This window comes from Malus domestica, chromosome 01 (genome assembly GCF_042453785.1).
Source record: "Malus domestica chromosome 01, GDT2T_hap1".
Classification (NCBI taxonomy): domain Eukaryota; kingdom Viridiplantae; phylum Streptophyta; class Magnoliopsida; order Rosales; family Rosaceae; genus Malus; species Malus domestica.
The window spans coordinates 27,101,048-27,125,120 of record NC_091661.1 but is presented as its reverse complement, the minus strand read 5'-3'; the positions used below and the strand labels follow the sequence as shown (position 1 = coordinate 27,125,120).

At 37.6% G+C, this 24,073-nt stretch overlaps 2 protein-coding genes across 4 annotated transcripts; both read left to right on the top strand.

Moving 5' to 3' along the window:
- Positions 1-5,272: 5,272 nt before the first annotated feature.
- LOC103413921 (protein NETWORKED 4A-like) lies at positions 5,273-10,685 on the top strand. 2 transcript variants are annotated; one of them, XM_070825718.1, is made up of 4 exons: positions 5,324-5,492; positions 6,056-6,164; positions 6,290-7,820; positions 10,540-10,685. In XM_070825718.1, exons 2-3 carry the CDS (start codon positions 6,056-6,058, stop codon positions 7,789-7,791), a joined length of 1,611 nt encoding a protein of 536 aa, XP_070681819.1. In that variant the 5' UTR covers positions 5,324-5,492; the 3' UTR covers positions 7,792-7,820; positions 10,540-10,685. The 2 variants fall into 2 exon arrangements, with proteins under 2 accessions (XP_008350575.2, XP_070681819.1); XM_008352353.4 differs by lacking the exon at positions 10,540-10,685 and having other exon boundaries at positions 5,273-5,492; positions 6,290-7,987.
- Positions 10,686-13,055: 2,370 nt separating this feature from the next.
- LOC103413920 (uncharacterized) lies at positions 13,056-24,022 on the top strand. Of its 2 annotated transcripts, none has more exons than XM_070825700.1 (3): positions 13,056-13,164; positions 19,792-19,993; positions 20,426-24,022. In XM_070825700.1, exons 2-3 carry the CDS (start codon positions 19,873-19,875, stop codon positions 23,671-23,673), a joined length of 3,369 nt encoding a protein of 1,122 aa, XP_070681801.1. In that variant the 5' UTR covers positions 13,056-13,164; positions 19,792-19,872; the 3' UTR covers positions 23,674-24,022. The 2 variants fall into 2 exon arrangements, with proteins under 2 accessions (XP_070681801.1, XP_028958324.2); XM_029102491.2 differs by lacking the exon at positions 13,056-13,164 and adding an exon at positions 19,075-19,636.
- Positions 24,023-24,073: the final 51 nt, after the last annotated feature.

The following is a 24,073-nucleotide window of genomic DNA, read 5'->3' as shown; positions in this document are numbered from 1 at the left end:
GTTTGCCCCTAATTATTATTATTTTTCCTTCTTTCCGAATTGACTTGGATACACTTGGCAAAAAAAAATTTCTCAACCGTGTAATGAGGAAAATTAAAGTTCGTGGAATTTGAATCCTCTTTGGATGTTTATTTTTAAAGCCTGACGATAAAGAAATTTAACCTTTAGTTTATATATGAAAGAGAGATTAGAGCTCTTAATTTGTGTCAAGTGAGCCACTGTAATAAATTAATGGTGACCGTCAAATTCAATTGAGTAGTTCATATTATTTGTCTTTAGAGTCTGGATGATAAAATTCGGAGAGAATCTCGACCTGAAATCTACTGTTTACCTCATTTATCTATCTATTCTTGCATCCTCCATTGCACTCAAAATTTTAACGAATTTTACCAAAAGCATAATTGGTGTGAAAAAACTATACCCAAGGTAAATAATCATAGTGAATAGTGAATGACCCAGTTGACTGTTTGAGCCTCCAGAAAGTTAGGAATTTTTAGGGAATGAAAAAGATTAGCTAAAAAAAGGCTAAAAGATGGATCATGATTGAGCAATTACACTAGTGTCTTTCCAGTTTTCATCCTTTTTTTTATGAAAATTGCGACAGTGAACAGAGCATCTACCTCTCTCTTTTTTCTGATCTTTTATCTTTGGAAAAGGGAGCCTTGGCGATGGGAGCATATAACTGCCAGCTGAGCGATGTCAACTACAAGTTGATCAGAAAAATTGAGTCCCATTTGAGCTATTTAAGTAGTAAAAAGATAGTCTATTTACAATGCAATGCATAGAAAATAATGCTAAATACAAGTGGAAGGGACATGAAAAAAGAGTCATGGAAGCAAGGGAGATATATTTTAATTAAGTGTAGCTGTCATATATACATATTGTACACAAAAGACTTTTATTGTGACAATTTACTTTATATTCAATTGTTGGGTTCAAGTCGTTCAACTCTTTTCCAATTGCACTAATATTGAACTCCAACTTTACCGTTCATGTGGTCAAAAGGTACTGGTGCAATTGGACACTACTAGAATCAATTTTTTGAATGAGTCGTTTCACTTTGATATTAATCCATGGACAGTCTCATCTTTAACGTGCGACAATTATATTTGATTCACAATACCTAAATAACAATTGCTTCTTAATGATAGAGTCTTTGAATATCAGAATTGGTGGCGGTTTAAGTTGATATGGGACTGGCAATATAGGTGTACTTGGAAGACATTAATCATATCACATGACCAACAGGATCCTCTTTGGATTTGTTTGGTGAGGATCCGTTCATCGTGTCCGTTCATCGTACATCATACAGTCAGTTTTTGTTAAGTATTGTTCGTGTTTAATTTTAAATAAAAATATTTTAAAAAATTTCTAATCACACCATGTACAATAAACGAACAAAATTGACGAATCGCTGGAATCCTCACAAAGAGGATCCGGCGAGGATACGGTTTCATCACAGGAAGTGAAGTTTTGTTGGGCAGTTTTTATCTTTTGATTTGATATGCCTCCTAATTGTCCCTTCTAAATTAGAAACTGACAAGGAGTATCAGCTAAAGTCCGTTGGCATTTTTATTATTTCCACTTGTTGGTTGAGAAGACCACTTCCACTTTGAAGAATATTGAGACAATGAAAACGTCTACATTAGTGCCATTATTTGATCTTTGATTTTAATTTAAGTACTGGAAACACGGTTTCTGTATTATATATATGACAGACAACAATGTTTTTGCTTCTCCATTTTCTGAAGCAAACATTTACATCGTTTGTATTGGCCTCTTGCAAATCCAGGTGGTGATTATTTGTTGAAGCAAGAGTTTTGCCTTTTCGTAGTAAAACAGTTTTTCGAGTAGGAAATGATTTCCGCACTTATTTTTCTTCTTCTAGCCTGCACTCTTTTCTTTTGTTCTAAATTGTTGGATTGAACAAATTAAAGGAGAACCAATGAACAAAATGAAAGAATAAATAAATGGAAGTGCAAAAAACATCTCCTTCATCTTTAATTTGAAATTTCACCAAGGAGACTCTTAAAAATAGAATTCTCTATAAACTTTCTACCGCGTCATGTTTTTGGCATACTATTTTATAATATTGGCATAATATTGACAATAAATTGTGGAATGACAAAAAATCTATGAAAAATCATTTTTTTAAGAATCTTCTTGGCATTTCTCTTAAATTATCCAAAGTCACATTATTTTATATATTTTATAAGATTCGATATGCGCAACTTTGATCTTCCACAATACCATGTGTTTGAAACCAATGATTTATATATTGCCATTAAAAGGTCGTACCCAGTGCACAAGTCTCCCGCTTTAAGCAGGGTCTGGGAGAGGTAAATATCGGCTAGCCTTACCCCCATTTATGGAGAGGCTGCTCCCAAGTCTCGAACCCGAGACCTACCGCTCATGGACGAAGGCACTTGCCATCGCACCAAGTGCGACCTCTTGATTTATATATTGCCATTACCAAAGCTAATTATTAGCAGAAGCTGAAGAGGACGACGAAGCAAAGGCTAGCACTAAATTACTAATAGGATTCCTCCTTGACTACATCCACTACTACAAGTCAAGAACTGCAATTTGCAAAAAGTGGATTAATAATTTAATCTGCTTCTTTTGCTACAGACAGTACTACGTGATGTCGTGACAGCTTCAAAAGTTAGTGATCTTATTCAAAAGACATGTAGTCCCACACTGGAGAAGTAAATTGACCCATCAAATTCCAAGATCACAAAAGCCATTTCGAAAAAGAAAGGATGCGTATCTGTTAATTATTAAGGAGCAGAAAAGAACGAGAGAAAAATTGCAACATGACAATACAAAAAATTGCACAGAACTGCAGCCTAACAGCTGAATTTTGTAATAATTAAACCAAGACTCGGGTAATTTTTAGGAAAATATTTGTTTTATTTGTTTGGTTCATGGATGGGTTATATACGTACATGCATGTATTGAAGCAGCTGCATCCTGCACGGATGCATATGCAAAAAGCCTGTCGTTCTTTGGGCACGCACAGCTCTCGATTAAAAAGAAAATAGTGCTGCAGAGTCCCCAGTACGTCCAATGTGGTTCTGGTGCAGTACTGGTCGCTATGGATGGATGAGAATATGCATATATGTTAATTAATATGTTATATATATAGGGTTAAGTCCACGTTTGGTTGTCTCTCCACCAGGAATTGAGAATATCTACGGACTTTCAGCAAATTCAGAGATTCAAATTACTCATTTTAAATCTTACGTTCTATTAACTCTTACACAAACTAAAGATTTTGATCTCTCTTCCTCTTTTGAATGACCTGAATCTCAGCATCCACTAACTACAAACTTCGATATTCAAAGAGGATATGATTCCTTCACCACACGTTTGGTTGTCTCCACCAAAACAATACACACACACACACACACACAAAAGTTTCTTCCAAATAAGATATCGAAGTGGTAAGTCCTTGGTTGTCTCCCCCACGAGTGCCGGACTGCATTTTCCATCCCTTCCATTTGCGTTGCGGGAAATGATATATGCAAATTCTTGTTTTATTCTACTAAATCACAATTAGATTAGACTGTGTTTGGTGTGCTTAATTGCTATCAATACTTATTACGGATCCAAAATAAAGAAAAACTCAGCTTACCCAAACATAACATAAACCTAAACCTAATCCTAAATTTTGCAAGGTCTTGTAAAACTGAGTAAAAGCAGCATGAATGAAAATCGGAAAAGTCAATACTGTCCTTATTGTTTCTATAAAAGAGATTATATATTTCCTAGATTCACAAATTAACCCTAGAGTTATTTGTCGTGTTTGACTATATTTATACAATGATCAGTGATTTTTACTCATTTTTTTCCTGCTCTCGTCACCTTGTAAGTGATGGAATGTCCTAATGGTTAGATTTTTTTTTTTTCTTCAATCTATTGCATCTTGAGTTCAAACTTTATTTATCACTTATAAATTATAACAAAAAAACTAGATAGAACGCGTTTCACAAAATAAAAATAAAATAAAGGCTAAATAAAAAAGAAGAAACTAGTCCGAAAGCAAAGGATGACAAGGTTTCTAGGTCGGTAAGGCCCTTGAAGAAAGCAAAGCATGGCTTGATCCCACTTCATTTTTTATTCTGTTTTTGGGTCGAGAACTAAAAGCCCATATCTTTAACATGTTTAATGAGTTAAAAACTATTTATAGGAAAAAATAAATGAAATCAAATTTGGGTGCGTAAAAGGGAGCGCATCTGTTCAATACGATGTTCCTACAATCAATGCAGATTAAGAATCGAAAACTCTAAATAATAAGAGCTTCAAATATGTGTGTATATTGAGAAGAAAAAAAAAGGTTGGTTAAAGATGAAAACTTAAAATAACAAACAATTAGCACAAGTAACATGCTTTTTGAACGTCAATCAAAACTAAATTATAGAGATAGACAAGTCTAACAAGCAAAAGACTAAAATTATAAAGTTAGAATATGCAATTAGATAAAATAAATATGGGGTCATATGTTTTGAATAAAGACTATGATAAAATTCCAAAAGAAATAACTTTGTTTGGCCTGTGTGTTGTGGGTTCCCACCTTGATGAAAATAATGGAAAACCAAAAGAGATAATCTTATAAATTTGAAATATCAAAATTAGATAAAATTGCCAAAATTATTTAAATAATTTCGGTGTACCACAAATTCAACTCTAGTTATTTTGTTGAATAATCAAAGTCGCTTAGACGACTCATGACATTTTAATGTAGTTTTTTTTTTTTTTTCGAGTTTTGTGCTTGATAAAAGTTGAAATTTCACTTTAAAATTAATTATCAATATGGAAAGTAGTTAAACTTAATTATAAATCTATACAAGGTCTTCTTTCCATCAATGTAAGATTCATTCTTTATACGCCCTCTCACATGCAATGAATTTTCAACTCTATCATGTGAACAACACAAATGGTATGATATAAAGCGTGTGTGCCCGTTGAATGTGAGATTCATTTTTGATGGTGTAAAAAAATATTATTTACTCACATCCCCTAGTAAGAATAGATATGTTTTGGAAATAGAAATAAAATAAAATCAGATTTTTTTTTTATTAAGTTTGGAATGTTTTCCCGCCATAAATATTTGGTTGTTCCGCTGTCAGGGATGGGACGCCGCTGGTCCATCACGCGTTACGGCCCCGCCTCTGAGGGCCTAATTATAGGAGTAGTTCGTTAAGTTACGAAAATACCCATTGACAGAAATCACGATACTGAAAAGAAACGGCCGGTGGGAGGGCATTTTGGGCACATAGAAATCTGTGACAGAATACGCGGGCGGCAAAATTTTCTCGCTGTCCTCAACCAATGTATCTATTTTTCATTTTGAAAAAAAGCCGCTTTTACCTCAAAACGCAAAAGCACCGATTAATCGCTTCGCTTATCCTTCTGATTCGGGCAGGAATTGGATCTGGAGCTCTCTCTCTCTCTCTCTCTAAGTCTCTTCTCCTCTGTCGCAGCAAAAGGTCAGTGACAGTGAGCTCACTCTTCCTGTTGATCTGTCGATTCTCCTTTTCGGCTTTTGAGTTTGTAGAATCGATTGCGTACAGATTATGCTTTTTTTCGGAATCGCTTTTTGTTTTAATTCTTGCATGTGGTTTGGTGACTTATCTGCTGCAATGGCTGATTCGATGTTTTCGTTTAAATTACTAATTAGAAATGTATAGGAATTCTTATCTCGGATCTGATTCGAGATTTGATTTGATTTGATTTGATTTTGCATCTTTTCCATGTTTATATGTGTTTAAAAGAGTACTTAATTGCTTAATTGAGATTTAAACTAGCAACCCTTGGTTGCTCAGAGTGGTTAAGAGCGCTTATCCTTTCCGCCCGACGTTCTGTGTTTGAATCCCCTCCAAAATTTCGCTCGTGTATAAATTAGGAGAATGCTAGCTACCTTCTCGGTTCACCTCTTTCATAGAATTTCCCGTTCTCAACCGAATCGGAGTCAGAATTTAGACATCTACTAATTTTTCCTGTTTTTTCTGAGGATTTATGTGGTGTGTTTTTCATCATTTGATGCCAATAGATGGTTGATATGGAGAGAACAGAACTGAAGGAGTCAGATTCAACTGGACTGGACAATGGTATCACCCCAGATCGTTCTACTTCTATGTGGCTGGTAGAAAATCTTGAAGGTAAGTGGCTATTTTCGAGCCCGTCTGGTTTGTTGTTCTCTGTCTTGCTGATTATATATTGTTCCTTACTGTAATGTTTCTGTGTGATTTGTCTTAATAAGTGTTCAAAATGTTGGTTCTTACAGAGATGGACCAGAGGATTAAGCAAATGGTGAAGCTGATCAAAGAAGATGGCGATTCTTTGCCAAAAAATGACGAAGCGTTTTATCAGAAGAAGCCAGAATTGGTTGAGGAATTTCACAGAATGTATCGGTCGCTGGCTGGATGCTACGAACACTTGACCAAAGAAGAACATAAGGGGTTGGGAGATTCTGAATATGGTTTCGACCAAGGCTCTCCTCTGTTGACTCCTGATGCTAAACATGGTCTGCACAAATCCGGCCATCAAGTTGTTGGGTTAGGTATATCACCAAGCTCAGATGGTTCTAGTCCAGCTCTTTCTTTAAAGAATGGCAGCGAATCATCTTCCTCGTCATCATTGGGATCCGAGTCAGAATCTCTTAACTCCCCCGTCAGCAATTACTTGGTTCCACCTCCGAACGATGATTTTGACAGCCAGGGATGGCAGCAGAAGATTACTGAGCTTGAAACCGAACTTTCTAGCGTGAGAGAGAAGCTCCAAATGAGGGAGGCTGATCTTAAAATGGAGAAAATGCGGGTGTTTGAGCTGCAAAATCAGACAGTTGAGTTGGAGAGTCTGGCATCAGACAGAGAAAATGAAATTAGGAGATTGTTGGGAGACTTGGAAGTGACTAAGGAAAGGCGTAAGGGGTTGGACAAAGAGATTGTAAAGTTGAAGGATGAACATGCCCATAGAATTTCCGAAGGTGCTCATCAAATGCAAGGTCTGGAAGCCCAACTTGACTTGGAGAGAAAGCATGTTTCGGAGCTGGAGGAGAGGATAGTGAGGTACAATGGTGATATACTCGGCCTTGATCTTGAGGTAATGCAACTGAAGAGTGCATTGCATGATGCACAGGAACAATTCTCTCTTGAGAAAGCAAACCTGCAGGCTGACATTTCAAGTTTTTCAGAGAAACAAGTCCTTTTGGACACAAGAGTCGAAGAATTGAGCTTCAAAAGCAAGAGTTTGGACGACGAAATAAGGCAATGTGAAGCGGATAAGATGGAAATGGAAAGGCTGCACGTTGTCCGCGAGATGGCATTGCAAGATGAAATAAGCCGCCTGAAAGTAGAAGTTGCTGACAGAAATGGACATGTGGAAGCTGTAAATAAAGACTTCGACAGGTTTAAACTGAAATATGATATGCTGATGGCGGAGAAAGATGAGCTCAATGCTAGGGCTCAAACGCTTATGGCGAATGTGAGTTCCCGCGACAATCAGATTCAGGAAATGGCGGGACATCTTAGTCTGTTACGAACAGAACACGAGGGTCTGATATTTGGATCCGAATGTGCACATAGACTAGTAGATGAGTTGAAATCGAGAGTGGAGGAGTTGCAGCAAGAGGTGAATAGGCAGAGTGTTGTGATCTCGGATGGGGCTGAGGAGAAAAGAGAGGTGATCCGGCAGCTTTGCTTCTCGCTGGAGCACTACAGGAGCGGATACCAAGAGCTTCGTCAAGCATTTACCGGGCACAGGAGACGGGTGGTTGCAGCTGCGTAAACTCGGTTTCTTCCATGGAATGCTCTAGTGTGTTTAGGTTCACTTGATGTCTCTTGCATGATGTGTTGTGTTTTTGTTTAGGGTCAAATGGTCAATTCAGGTGGGTTGTTATGTCCATGTTTAGTTAATTATGATACTAAATGCTCTAGATTTTGAATGTTAAAGAACAAAAATGGCATGGAAAAGCTTTGCTAAAGGTTGATTAAGGTGTTAAACTCGTCTTCTCATTTGTTTAGGGGGTAAAATGGTCAAAACATTACAATTGAAAGAGATCTAATAACCTATTATCTCTGCCAGCGAACATACAAGGAAATAATAATAATAATAATAATAATAATAATGTTCATAAGGTATGAGTACATTATAATGATTATGTCGAGTGTAAGCTCTTGTAAAAAAAAAAAAAAAAAGTCTTTTAGTGTGTTTCTAACACGAAAGGATACAAGTGGAAGAAATTCTTTTTTTTTAAATGTTTTTTCAATTGTATAAAGACATATAATGTACCCTTTGGTGTTTTGAACACATTAAAAAGTCTCTTCTAAAAAAAGGAGGTAAAAGTTAGAGATATCTCATAAGCCAATCCATTATCCAATAGGTCTTAATTGGATTCATTACCCAATTTGATCTCATGATAAAAGTCGTTCATTCTTTAAGTATTTAATATAAATCTTCCTTACAAATTTCACTCAAATAAAATAGGGGTGTGCTATCCACACACCCATTTTTACTTCTCACACATCCCTTGTTAATTTATGTCCGTTGATCTTTTTCATTTCATCCGATCTGACGGCTGAAAATTAGAAGGATGTGTGAGAAGTAAAAAGAGGTGTATGGATATCACACCCCATAAAATATTGTTTAGCCATTGAACAATTGATCAAGTATTTTATTAATAACACTGTTGTTTATTTGTGGTCGTAATTAGATTGTTAATATTTTTTAGGGTAAAAGACTGTTTACTACCCTCATGTTTTGTGGTTTTCAACATTTGGTACATCAAGTTTTTTTCGTCTCAGAGTCATACCTAAAGTGTTAATTTTGGGACAGTCTCATACATCCGTTAGTCAAACTGTTAACTCTGCCGTTAACTGATGATGTGGTGCTTATGTGGATAATGACTGGACACCACGTGTTATTAATGGGATCCACGTGAAAATTAAAAATTCAAAAAAAAAATAAAATTTGGCCATCTTCTTCCTCCCCCAACATCTTATTCCTCCCTTATCCCTCCATTCTCTCCCCCGACATCTTCTTCCTCCCTTATCCCTCCATTCTCTCCCCTGCACTAACCCACCAAACCTTCCTCTCCTCCCCTCTTTGACTCGTCATGCATCCACCCTTCCCCCTCCATCTTCGACTCCACCCATCCACCCACCCTTCCCCCTCTATCTTCGACTCCACATATCCAACCCACCAAACCCTAATATGCATTGTGCCCATTCTAGCCGCTCACCCTTTTCTCCCCAAAACCATCATTTGTATTTTCTTAATCCCAATTTTCTAATCATCTCAAAATTTCCACATCAATTCATCTCTTAATTTCAATAAAAAAAAAGGAACCGATTGAAACCCTACTTACCCACGGAGGCTGTAGCTTTGACTAAAACCTGTCAGAGTTTGTCAGTGTGTGCAGTTGTAGTAAAAGGTCATTGAAGCTACCTCTTGAAACCCAATAATGGCTCTCATCTCAGCTCCGCAACCATTCACCAGGTACTCATGCAACTCTCACTCCATAGATATGGCTTTTCTCCTTCGTGGGCTTTCTTCAAATGGGTTGAATCAATTCATCTCCTAATTTCAAAATTTCCACATCAATTCGACCCCCTTGGCATCTTGACGACTTAGGCAAGCTCGAGCAGGTCGAGCGTAAACTCAGGCCAATGGTGCCGGCGCTGGTGGCGAGCGCAAGGGACGAGCAGAGAGGGAGAAAAGAAAGAGGGGTTAGTCGCTGGATTGGATGTGAGGGTTCGAGGGAAAGCTGGGAGAGGAGCGACGCCAGTGAAGGAGGAGGAAGGGAGATCGTGGCTTTCTGTTTTCTGTGTTAGGAGAAGAAGAAGAAGGTTCGGGGAAAGAGAGACTGTGGGAGAGAGAGAGAGAAAGAGAGTCCCGACCCTCTGCGTCACCTGCAACCGCGAGAGTGGGGTAGTGAAGGAAGGTTTGGGTTGGGGAGTCGATAGGAAGATCTGGGTGTGGGTGGGAGGGTGGGCACAAGGGGATTTGGGAAGACGATCTGGGTTTTTTTTAATTTTATTTTTATTTTTATAACTTTTCTTTAAATAATTATTTTTTTGAATTTTTAATTTCCATGTGGATCCCTTAATGACACGTGGTGTCCAGTCATTGTCCACATAAGCGTCACATCATCAGTTAACGGGAGACTTAACAGTTTGACTAACGGATGTATGAGACTGTCCTAAAATTAACACTTTAGGTATGACTCTGAGACGAAAAAAACTTGATGTACCAAATGTTGAAAACCACAAAACATGAAGGTAGTAAACAGTCTTTTACCCTATTTTTTAATTTGAGGTCTCCAATATGTTTTGTTCAAATCATAATAATTATTGTCGACGTTCTTATGCTAGTAAAAATATTACATTAACTTACTAACTAGTCAACATTTTTGCTACTAATGACAGATCTATGATATTGTCTATATATTCAATAATATGTAACTTAGATTCCGCTTACTATTGTAGTTGTAATTACCCTAATAATTTTCTTTTTTTATTGCAAAAAAAGGATCAGATCGAGCCACGATAATCTATCTTTTTTGGGCTGTGAAGATTTAAAGAGGTATCTTTGTTACTATCGTGTCATTCGGTGAATTTGAAATTTGTCTCAACCATAATGCCATCCCCTTGATGGTTAATTAACCTAATAATTTAATTTGACTTGTTTTATATGTTAATCCCCTCAAGTCAAAATTTGGACCCATACAAAAAACATACCTACTCTCCTCTCCTAAAGTGCCAGACCTACGAATGCCACGTATGAGAGACAGCTCAGACACTTCCAGAAGCCCATGGGGATTTTTTTTAAGTGAAAACTGTCCTGGGATTTCCCAGCAAAAACCCAGAAATGGGATTGGGAGGAGGCTCAGTGGCCGAGGCAGTTGACTTTGACTTGGAGGCTCGGAGTTTACGAAAATACCTAAACTACCCTCCTTGTATAACGGCCGTGGTTGGCTAAATGTGGTAATGACTAAAAGGGAAAGGACACAAATTAAAAGCCTAGTATGGGAGGGGAGTTGGTATAAGAGGGCCTACCTACACTCTATAACGTGACGTAAATCAATTGTCTCGAAAAAAAGTTCTATAATTAGTTTGAGATATCATCACTTTAAAAGTTTGAATCGATCCAAGTATAATGTTATTATTGTAAAGTAGGATATCAATGAATTTTATTACACGAGAAATATTCTCATATAATCAAATACGCCACATATCAATAATATTAAATGGTGGTTATACTTTTGATGGTGGCTATACTTTTTGAATGTGACAAATATTTATTGGTTAGGTGACGCTACTTGGACTATGTTTTAGTTGTAGGAGATAATCTTCAATAAATTACAAGGATCTCACTAATTGTGTGTGCAGACATAGGAATAACATAGTTCTCTGACTGAACACAAGAGTTTCTCGTAACTTTAAAATTTCCGTTTCCCATAAGTTAATCTTGTAGGAAAAATTAGGGTCTACTTGATATATTAAATCACATAGAAAATCAATAAATAATTCATACGATTATATATCAAAGTAATGCATGCACATGAGTAACCAATGTTAATGAATATGACATAGTGGATTAGAAAAAACCTGGAAATACGGTTAAGGCAAATGTTGGACACTCTGTCCTTACAAATTTACGCCCCACTACAATTCCAAATCCTCATCATCAAATTCCTCTGTTTGGAAATCAAAGACTTAGGCCCCGTTTGGGATTGAGATGATTTTAAAAAAAGCCACTGTGAAAAAAAACTGAGGGTCATTTTTGTGTTTGGTAAACTGAAAAAAAATGGCTTATTTTGGAAGCTGCTGTGAGAATAAGCTGAAAATCAAAGGAAAAGCTGAAGCTGCTATTTGCTGCTTTGAAAAAAAACCAGTTTTTTCAAAGCACACGGAGTTACAGTGCTCCTTTAATGAAAAGACACACTATCATCCTGCTTTTTTTTTCCAAAAGCACTTTCACAAAAAAGTTTACCAAACACTCTACTGGCTTTATTTCACAGCCGCTTATTTCACAGCACAACCACTTATTCTCACAGCAGTTTTTTTTCAAAGCACAGCAATACCAAACCAGCCCTTAACCTTTTCCACACTCCCAAAGACTTTGAGGAGCTTTGCCATTATTTATTTACTCTTTTTTTTCAACATTTTTGCCAGACACCTCCCTCTGCCTTTGCCTTCTTCACCCATTTCATGAAAACCAAACACACCAACAAATTAAAAGGCTAGCATGCGAAGGGAGTTGGTATAAAAGGGCCTACCTACACTCTATAACGTGACGTAAATTATTTGTCTCCAAAAAAGGGTCCATAATTAGTTTGAGATATCATCACTTACAAAATTTGAATCGATTCACATACAATGTTATTATTGTAAAGTAGGACATCGGTGGATCTTATTACACGAGAAATACTCTCATGTAATCAAAGACGCCACATATGAACAATATTAAATGGTGGCTATACTTTTTGAATATGTGACAAATATTTATTGGTTAGGTGATGCTACTTGGACTATGTTTTAGTTGTAGGAGATAATCTTCAACAAATTACAGGGATCTCACTAGTTTTGTGTGCAGACATAGGAATGACAAAGTTCTCTGATTGAACACAAGAATTTCTCGTAACTTTGATATTACCGTTTCTTGTATGTTAATCTTGTAAGAAAAATTAGGGTGTACTTGTTATATTAAATCACTTAGAAAATCAAGAAATAATTCATACGATTGTATATCAAAGTAATGCATGCACATGAGTAACAAATGTTAATGAACATGACATGATGGATTAGAAAAACTTGAAAATACGATCGAGAAAAGTGTTGAACGATCTGTCTTTAAAATAAATTTACACCTCACTACAGTGCTCATGGTTGATCGATGGAGATCATTCATCTGTCTCTCTCTTCTCTGTAGTCTTTGGGCTTGGCCGTGTTACTGACGGATAGAAGCTTCTTCACCACGGAAAAAAAAAAAAAACCAATTCCCAAATCCTCATCATCAAATTCCTCTGTTTGGAAATCAAAGACTTAACCCCTTCTTCACCCATTTCATGAAAACCAAACACACCAACAAATCCATTACCTTTTTCTGTCTATCTCTCTCTCTCGGATCTTTCTGAGGTTTCACTTCTGTTTTGTTCAGGTACCGCTTCCTTAATTTCTTCAAATTCTGGCTCAGAATTTCCTGTTTTTATGTCTTTTTTGTTGTTCTTGTTGTTATTTCATGGATGTAATTTTTTTTTTTTGGGGGGGAATCAGCTTTTGTTCTGATACCATAAGCATGTTGTGATTGCATTATAGATTGTGTTTAAGTTCAAAGTTTGAGACTTTTTTGTTGGAACCGGAAACCCTGTTGTTTGTGTTGGACAAAGATGTCTCCTGAATTGACAACACATGTTCGACTGGTTCGATGTCCGGAATGCCGGCAGCTTCTTGCGGAGTTGCCCCAAACTCCGGTCTACAAGTGTGGCGGATGTGGCGTCACTCTCCAAGGTATTAAAAATCAAATCATCCCACTAATTTAATTTGCTATCCACTTTCTTGTCTAATTCATTTCTCACTGTAAACAATGACATATACTATTGAGGTTTTCTGCGATATTTTTATTGATAACGCGATATTCTGTTCTAAACTACTACAGTTTATGGGGCGGGAGATTCAAACTAGGGTGCAGGGGACCTGGCCAACTGGCCTAACCCCGTCAGCGAGATTTTCCGCAAGATTAAGATAAAAAAAAACTCTAAAATGCTAATAGATTAAAAGACTAAATTGTCTTCTAGGATTGCTTAATCTGTTTAATATACGAAATTGCATGTTGGACCGATTTCATTTCTGTCTATTGATTCCACGTTCTGAGTAATTGAGCTCCGTCTTTGTTCATCTGCACCGTTTTATGGATAATAATTGATTAACTTCCACATGTTGCTATTCAGTTTTTTAGTTTATGGTTCGGATTAGTTTCCTAAACCATCCTTCTGAATGCAGCGAAAAGTCGAATAAATGGACCGAGGAGCAAGAGCGCTAGCGTAAATGACACTGAGGCAGCTCAGAGGATTGGTTTCGATCACGCTTCTGAAGATGGAAAATCCAGAAGCTCAGGTCGTAATGCAGCTCTTCTCGAATCCGGAGAATGCTCTTCAGACCAAGACAATGAGTGGGATCAGATTATGTCTTCCGAAGGCAATGAGTCTGGAAATTGGTTTTGTGATGTGTTGTGTTTGTATGGTAGAAGTTTTTGTTTAGGGTCGATTCAGGTCGGATGTTAAATCAATGTTTAGTTTATTATGAGACTAAATGCTCTAGATTTGAATGTTAAAGAACAACAATGGCATGTAAACCCTTTGCTAATTATTGATTAAGGTGTTAAACTCAATCTTCTCATTTGTTTAGAGAGGCAAAATGGTCAAAACATTCCAATTGAAAGGGAACTAAAACCCATTATCTCTGCCAGTTAACAAAGGAAAATAATGGCCCCTCAAACCTATGGTTTGATGGTATTTCTCTTCACTTGGAAGTGAAAGGTCTTAGGTTCGAATCTTGTGGATGGCGAATTCGATACCAAATTAAATTGCATTGTGTGGTTTAGCTGAACTCCCCTTCCTTAGTTTAAAAGTATCGACATGCTCAAAAAAAAAAAGGAAAATAATAACAATAATGTACTCAATTAGGCATTAAGGGTGTCTTTGTAAATGTATGCAAATTTATTTTATATTATACATGCCTTTGTAGGATTAAGTAGCACAAATCATAAATTCTCACATGAGTGATTGTACGTAGTTGATGAGTTGTGATTATAAATACACTGACTCGCTATCGTAACATCATGGACAACTATGATGACATTGCTTGATTTTGTGAACTCTACGCATCAATGATCTACAATATAGATGACTATGCTAGCATGAGAAAATCGAAAGATTTTTCAGTGTGATTGGAACACGGAGTAGTACACCGCGTATCACTATATCAATAGTAAAATATGTGTGCTAAAAAGTTAATAACTTAAAAAATACAATTTCCCACCACTTATAAAAAAAAACACGTTGTGTATCACTCATGTTTCTGTCACAATGAAAAATTTATCAAAATAAAATCCTAAATAGAACAACTTGACCATGTCCTTGGTGAGATAACTCTCACAAACAAGCAAGACTGCTTTTTGCTTCTGGATCTTTCTCTCCCCCTTGGTTGCTCCAGACACGCTGGAACAATTGTACTCTCCATTTGCAGAACATGGTTTTTCGTTGCTCTCATATTTTTCGAGAAGGGAATGCTACTGCTGACAAATTAGCCAATTTAGGGCTTCTATCATCTTCACTTGTTTGGCATTCCACTCCCCCAATAGAGATCCTTCCTCATCTGCACTCAGACTTCTTGGGCATGCCAACCTACATGTTTGTCTCCTCTTCTTGATGTGTGTTCTCCTTTCTTTTCCTAACATTTTTGGTTTCCCGTTTGTTTTGCAGTTTGTCTTGCAGGTTATTTCCTTTTAAGGTTTTTAGAGGGGTTTGGGCTTTTGTCCGCCTAGTCTTTTCCTTGTATTTTCTTTTCCAAGAGGGGTACGGTCTATGTCCCCCCCTCTTTTTTCCGGTATTTCCTTTCTCAAAAGGGGTAAGGTGCATGTCCCCCCCTTGTATTTCTTTTCTATTGCTCTATGAGGGGTTAGGTTTATGTCTCCCCCTGTCTAGGTGTAACTTCTTTTTTCTTATCAATAAATTTCCCTCGTACCGCTGAGGTTCCCAAAAAAAAAAAAAAAAAAAAAAGCAAGACTGCTTGCATTCTTCCACCAAACCCCACAATTCCCCCACCCCACCCAACACCTACACCCACTTCGTACACTTATTAGAGCTACGATGCATATCATGTGATTAGGCTGCCAAATTAGAGTTTTTCATGCTAGCATTGCTCAATTTAGTGAGCCCTTATAAAACTTATGAAAACTTATGAAAACTTATTTCACCTCATATGGCCTCCAAATGCACAAGAGACTTCAATCTGTCTGTTTGGTGGATGTGGAAACTTAAAAAAAGGTAAAAACATGCGGACATTTCAATAATTATGTCGAGTGTTGAGATGCTATAAAAAGAGGTAAAAGCTAATGAGTTCTCATAGGCCAATCCATTATCCCATACGTTTTGTTTGTTGGCATTCGAGTACAAATTTATGAGTGTGTCGGAAAAACGGTCTGGTACAACAAGTGTACTAATACAATTAGTTAGAACTTAAAAAAAAAATTTCAACCAATTGTACTAAAAGAAATGTTAAGAAGACTCTCTAATTAGTGGAACTTTGTATAGACTATAAACTCTATATCACATCATGTTTTATGCACAATATTTTATAATATTGGCACGAAAATTGACGTTAAATAGTAAGGTAGCAGAGAGTTCATAGAGAAGAGAGTCTCCTTAGCATCTCTCTTATACTAATTACACTTAATGCACCTGATCGTGTTCCCGCACATTAAAATATCTTTCCCAATTGTTTTTAGGGTTACCAAGAAGGACAACAAGGCATGCAAATGCAAAGCAAAATACATGGGAACACAAACAGGAATAAAACAGGAATAAAGAGAACAAAGGAGAAACGTTTGACCAAAAAATGACTTACGTAGGGGTTGAACTTGAAATGTCAGTCAAGTCCCCGCGTGGAAACATTCATGCGCGTCAGGATGTCGAAATCAAGTCGTCACATGGAGCAATGCTGAAACCTTCTTTCCCTTGTGAATGAAAAGCCATGTTTCCAAGCACGAGCGGCCGCGTCTTTTTCCAAGAGGTACCCTTGCTTAGAAGAAATCTTTGGTTTTATACTTGAGATTCATTAACTCACTTATAATTGCGCTCAAACGCTAATTAATTAATATGTTAATACAACATTAACTACTTAATTGGATTTGTTCCACATTTTAATCTCAAGAACAAAGTCATTCTTTCTTTAGGTATTCACTAAAAAAATATTTCTTGCAAAATTTCACTCAAATAAAATATCGTTAAGTTATTGAAAATTTGACAAACATTTCATTGATTATTTAGTACGTTGTGTTTGTCTATTTGTGGTCATAATTAGATTGTTAAACGCCTTTTAATTTAAGGTCACCAATTTGATTGGTTTAAATCATCATAAATATTGTGAAACGTGCTTATACCTGTAAAAACAAATATTGCATTAACTTACTAACTAGTCAGCATTTTTGCTACTAATCACATATCGTTTATATCATTTATACATTCAATAATATGTAAGCTAACTTCTGCTTACTATTGTAATTGTAATTAACCTAATAAAATTTTTTGGGAACTTTAACGAAAAACTTCTGGTACTGTTCACTTTAACGAAAAACCACATTTTTACACTAAAAAGTCAATCATAATACTATTCACTTTACTCTTTATTTTGTCTATATCGTTAAAACTAAAAGTTTTCAAATCATTTTTATTAGTTTTTTTTTCATTTTGCAAAAAAAAAGGGATTAGTTGGTGAAAAAGTCACGACGGTCCATTCTTTATGAGAATGGAAATTTCATAAAGGCATTTCAATCACCCCATAAGCACTATCATGTAATTCACCAACGTCGAAAATCATACTCTAAACAAACCGTGAAAATACAAACGTGAAATTCGTACCAATGATTAAGTCACCTCATAGTGGTTAATTAACCTAATATTTTGATTTGGCTTGTTTTATGTGTTGATCCCCCATTGTTAAAATTTGGACCCACCCAAAAAACGTACCTACTCTCCTCTCCTATAGTGCCAGACTTACGAATGCCACCACGTCCGAGAGACAGCTCATACACTTCCAGAAGTTTTGACTTCGCAAGCCTTTGTTTTTCTGGGATTCTTAATAGCCAATGGGGATTTTATAAAAGAACTGGCTTCTCTGTATTTTCACTTTTCATACATTCTTATTAAATCACATCAACATTTTATATTATTATTATTTTTATAAAAAAATTAATATAAAATGTTAACGTGATTTAACCGTGACCGCACAAAATAAGAGGATATGAGAGTGTATTGGAAGTGGGAGGGCTCATTTTATAAAAAGAAAAACTAATGAAAAGAGCTTGAAAACTTTGAGTTTTAACGATAAAGACAAAATAAAGGGTAAAGTAAATAGTACTGATTTGGCTTTTTATTATAAAAATATGGTTTTCCGTTAAAATGAACAGTACCGTGTGCTTTTCGTTGAAAACTCTCCTAGCATTTCCCATCAAAAACCCAGAAACAGGATTAGGAGGAGGCTGAGTGGGCGAGGCAGTTGATTGACTTGGATATATTGGAGTTTGGGAAAATAACAAAAATACCCTACTTGTATAACGGTCGTGCCGGCAAGGGAAAGAGTGATTGGCTATTACATGGCCAAATTGTAATCACCAAAAGCAAAGGACTCAAATTAAGAGGCTATAGAACCACGACAAGTAGTCTAGTTGAAAATTGCAGATATCAGCTCTCTAAAAAAAATGATAGGAGGTTCTTGATTTGATATTTTGTAAATTGTGAATTTGCTTGATTGTGATCATGTGTAGTGTGCAATTTCCAACTACTCTCATCTGAACCCGAAATAGATGGATAATCGTGATTAGTTGCTAGTTGTTCCCCCAAAATAAAAAATTAAAATTAAAAGGCTGTATTGTTTTGCTTTACATCGATTGATTTGAATTATGGGGAGGGGAGTTAGTATAAAAGGGCCTACCTACGCTCTATAACGTTGCCCTAACATTTTTGAATTAATAACATAAATTTTTTGTCTCACAAAAACGCTATATGATTAGTTAAGATATCGTCACTTTAGAAACTTGTGTCCGTCTAAGAATCATGTTATCCATGCTCCCACTCACAGCCAAACCGATTGTTTTGTGCTTGATTGGTTAAAGTGGGACAGTGGTGGATCTTCTCATGTAATCAATGACGTCACATATCAACAAAGTTAAACAGTTGTTATACTTTTTGAACACGTAATAAACATTCATTGGTCAGATGACTCGACTTAAACTGTATTTTAATTTCAAGAGAGAATCTTTGATAAATTACAGGGTTTTCATTAGTTTTGTCTGCAAGCATAACGATAACATAGTTTTTTGCCTGAACACAAGAATTTCTCGTAACTTTGACATTTCCGTTTCCCCATCTTAATCTCAGAGTTAGCAGTAAGATGACACGTCAACACTGACGCTTTAAATATGGTCGGCGGATGTATAATTCGTCTCTTTCTCTCTTCTCTGTAAGTCTTTTGAGCTTGGCCGTGTTTTTGACGGGAAGCCGTGGTCAGAACAGATAGAAGCTTCTTCGCCACGGAAAAAAAGACCAATTCCAAATCCTCCATCATAAAATTCCTCTGTTTGGAAATCAAAGACTTACCCTTTTCCACACTCCCAAAGACTTTGAGGAGCTTTGCCATTATTTATTTATTTATTTTTTTCAACGATTTTGTCAAACAAATACCTTTGCCTTTGCCTTCTTCACCCATTTCTCGAAAACCAAACACACCAACAAATCCATTGCCTTTTTCTGTCTGTCTCTCTCTCTCTCTCTCTCTCTCTCTCTCTCTCTCTCTCTCTCTCTCTCTCTCTCTCTCTTCGGATCTCTCTGAAGTTTCACTTCTGTTGCGTTCAGGTACAGCTTCCTTAATTTCTTCAACTTCTGGTTCAGAATTTCCTGTTTTTATGTTTTGTTTTGTCGTTCTTGTTGTTATTTCATGGATCTAATTTTGTTTTTTGGGAGAGTTAGCTTTTGTTCTGATGCCAGAAACATGTTTTGATTGCATTCAGATGGTGTTTGGAGTTCAATAAGTTCAAAGTTCGAGACTTTTTCGTTGGAACTGGAAGCCCTTTTGTTTGTGTTGGCCAAAGATGTCTCCTGAATTGACAACAAAAGTTCGACTGGTTCGATGTCCGAAATGCCGGCTGCTTCTTCCGGAGTTGCCCGAAATTCCGGTCTACAAGTGTGGCGGATGTGGCGTCACTCTCCAAGGTATTAAATCAATGCATCCCCACTAATTTAATTTGCCATCCACTTTCTTGTCTAATTCATTTCTCACCGTAAACAATGTCATACTATTGAGATTTTCCGCGATATTTTTATTGATAACGCGATATTTTGTTCTAAACTACTACAGTTTATGGGCCGGGGGATTCAAACTCGGGTGCAAGGGCTTGGCCGACTGGCCTGACCCGTAAGCGAGATTTTCTACAGGATTAAGATAAAAAAAAAATAAAAAAAAAATTCTGAATTGCTAATAGATTAAAAGACTTAGTTGTGTTCTTGGATTGCTTAGTTTGTTTAGTATACGAAATTGCATGTTCTGTCTATTGATTCACGTTCCGAGTAATTGAGCCGTTTTATAGATTCGGATTTTTGGTTTATGATTCGGATTAGTTTCCTAAACTATCCTTCTGAATGCAGTGAAAAATCGAATGAATGGATTGAGAAGCAAGAGAGCCAGCGTAAATGACACTGAGGCAGCTCAGAGGATTCGTTTGGATCACGGTTCGGAAGATAAAAAATCCAGAAGCTCAGGTCGTAATGCAACTCTTCCTGAATCTGGAGAATGCTCTTCAGAAGGCAACGAGTCCAGCACCTCAAGTACTCCTAAGGCTGCTTATCCTGAACCAGGAAATTGCTTTTCGAAACAAGACAATGAGAAGAATGAAGACAAGCCTTCCGAAGAACAGAAATCTAGCATCTCAAGTCATAGTGCAGCTCTTCCATACCAAAACAATGAGAGGGATGAGAGTAAATCTTCAGAAGGCAACGAATCTATCAGCTCAAGTACTCATACAGTTACTTTTGTTGACTCGGAAAAAAGCTTTCCGGACCAAAACAACGAGAAGAGAAAAGATGCGGCTTTCGAGGACAAAGAGTCTAGCATCTCAACTCATAATGCAAGTCCTTCGAACCCAGGAGAGTCCCTTTCAGACCAAAACAATGAGAAGAGTGAAGATAAGTCTTCCGAAGACAAAGAATCGAGCTCTTCAAGTAATCATGCAAGTCTTTTGATGTCAGGAGAATCCTTTTCAGACCAAAACAATGAGAGGGGCCAGAGTAAATCTTCAGAAGGTAATGAATCTAGCAGCCTAAGTCCTAAGGCTACTTTTCCGGGAGAAAGTTTTGCGGACAACCAAAACAATGAGAAGGATCAGATTGAGTCTTCAGAAGGCAACAGATTTAGCAGCTCAAGTCCAAAAGCTACTTATCCTGACTCGGGAGAATGTTTACCGGACCAAAACAACGAGAGTGATATGATTGAGTCTTCAGAAGGCAACAAGTTTAGCAGCTCAAGTCCTGAGGTAACTTTTCCTGACTCGGGAAAATGCTTCTCAGAACAAGACAATAGCAAGAGTGAAATCAAGTCTTCTGAAGTTAAGGAGACATTACCAAAAACACGAAAAGGTGCAGAAGTATCAACAAATGATGGGAGCTCACGTTTAGGAGAAACAAGTGTGGACGTAGACATCAACAAGGAGATTGATTCTGATTTCCAGAACTCAAATACTGTAAATCCAGGAGATGCAAGGGGCAGTAGTTCAATTGTTACTGCTCATACAGCCGTAAGGGGAAGCATTTCATTGGATTCCTTTAAATCTTCTCCTCATGGACGACAGGAGGAACTTCAGAATAGTGTTCCCAATGGCTTTGATCATGTAAGGTCTCCTGATGCATTTGAAAATATAGTTACTGCTCATATGCCGGAAAGGGAAAGCGTTTCATTGGATTCCCTGACATCTTCTCCTAATGGACAACAGGTGGAACCTCAGAACAGTGTTCCCATTGTCTTTGATCATGTAAGGTCTCCTGATGCATTTGAAAATAGAGTTACTGTTCATATGCCGGCAAGGGAAAGCATTTCATCGGATTCCCTGACATCTTCTCCTGATGGACAACTGGAGGAACCTCAGAATAATGCTTTTTCCAATGGCTTTGATCATGTAAGGTCTCCTGATGTATTTGAAAATACGGAGTTCTTCCCCAGCTTTGAGCTTAGCGGTGCACCTACAGATCCGTCAAAGTCCCCAGCAAATACAAGTCATCATGCATATGATGCCAGTGTTTCTTCTTATGATGGCATGGATGATCAGTTCTTCAACCGAACTACACGTTCAAATATTGTTCATTCTGAAGAACGAACCAGACGGGATAAATTCATGGCAAGTAGCATGATAAATAGAGATTCCGGATTGCAACATCAACCAACGGATCCCTGGTCAAATTTGCCCATGAAGAACGATCGTGCCATGAGATACAGAAAGTGGGATCAAGATGCATCACTGCCACCTAGAAGACAAGGTCATCCAAGCAGAGATTGGAACAGATTGCAAAGTGATGAATCTATGTATAGGATGGCTTTCCCTCAAAGAGTTTCCCAAGGTGGATACAAAAATGGAGGCCCTACAAGTCAACTGCATAACGAGTACCAGCACAATTCAGGCTACCAATCATCTGAAATGTCTGTGGAGGCTGAACAGGACAAGATGACACTATTGAGAATGGTTTATGAACTGCAGAATCAAGTTAACAGTTTGAATGGAAAGGCGAGTGGAAGGGTTGCCGGAGGAGCCACTTGGAATGAGAATAGCATGCCCCAGTACCGTAGCTATGAGGCATTCGAGAAGGAACTCTATCATGATCCAAACTATCAGAGGTATCTGAGAAGACACAGGACAGGCAGCCTCTATCCCCCCCAGCACCACCGCAAAAACATGCGCATACCTTTCTCGAGTGAGGCAACAACCAGCAGGCACCAACCTGATTCTTCATATTTGCATTATGGCCCCCAAGACTGGAAGTGCTCAGCACCATTGTCTCAACCCGTTCGTTGCAGCAAAAACGGGTTATGTAGGGTTCACCCTGGTCACAGTTGCTGGACATCCTATGATAAGTCTCGTCCTTCAACTCCCGAACGGTATATGGGATCCGATTCTCCTCTTTGGGGCCATGAAACAATGTCTGATGATCTAAGGCACCAATGGCATGATGCGAAGAAGTTTTACAGAGAGAAACAACATTTGGCTAAACGACATTTCCGCCCCATAGCAGGTGGAGCCCCTTTCATAACTTGTTACAACTGCTCAGAACTGCTGCAGATACCTGCAGATTTTCTCCTTTTCAAGAGGAGATACCATAGACTTCGATGTGGGGCTTGTTCGGAGGTGCTCAAGTTTTCGCTCCAAAAGAGAGCTCATATTGTCCCCTATGAACAGAATGCTATAGCCCCTCCGAGTGAGGTTGGCGACTATAATGCTGCCGGTAATGGCGGTAACTTGGCTCACCATGCTGATCCTGTTTCATGCTCTGATGATTATGGTTATGGACCCTCTTACTACCATAGTTACTCTTCTGACGGTGATCCTGGAGCTTTTGCACCCTCCAACTCTAACCATGGTGATTCAGAGGACCAAAATATGTCACATAATTCATTGGATCCAATGAGAGAGAGGAAGAAGCTTGTTTTGAGAGAGTCTCAGAACAAAGAAAAGAATCCAATTGAAACAATTGTGTCAGCAAGACCGTCGTTATCCTCAGAAATCGAAGAGCTGCCAGCAAATTCGAGTTCACCACTTCATCGACTCATGGGCTACGCTTCGCCAAGCCTAGTGATTAGAGGGTCTGTAACATCTCGGACAGGGAGAAGCTCATACCCATTGCAGAGATAACTTTGAACTCAAGGAACTAACAGATTTCTCAGAGTACGATTATATGAAGCTCCCGAGGGTTTTTCTCAAACGGAAGAGCTTCTTCGTCTCACTTACCGGACCCTGAAACATTCCAAAGTTGGATAAAGTGAATAGAGCCCTGACGGAAGCAAAGGTTTCCGGGAAGTGATTCGACGACAGATACTGCCTTGTTTTTGCCATATCTACATGTTAGGACTTCTCTTTCGTTCTTTCTGATATAGCATCCCGCAAGTGAGTATATGTTATATGTAGAAATCAAGCTTTCGATTGTTGTGTGTGTATGTACATGTTTACCAGACTCCTATTTGATTTATTTGTTCATATGCAACATATCCTGTGCAATTTGACCAAAAAAAATAACACATCTTGTGCAATCATA

Excerpts from the sequence above, each read along its gene's own strand:
- LOC103413921 (XM_070825718.1), top strand. The coding sequence starts at position 6,056 with ATGGTTGATATGGAGAGAACAGAACTGAAGGAGTCAGATTCAACTGGA. Across the intron at positions 6,165-6,289 it reads GCTGGTAGAAAATCTTGAAG|AGATGGACCAGAGGATTAAG; the intron begins GTAAGTGGCTAT and ends TGGTTCTTACAG.
- LOC103413920 (XM_070825700.1), top strand. The coding sequence starts at position 19,873 with ATGTCTCCTGAATTGACAACAAAAGTTCGACTGGTTCGATGTCCGAAA. Across the intron at positions 19,994-20,425 it reads ATGTGGCGTCACTCTCCAAG|TGAAAAATCGAATGAATGGA; the intron begins GTATTAAATCAA and ends TTCTGAATGCAG.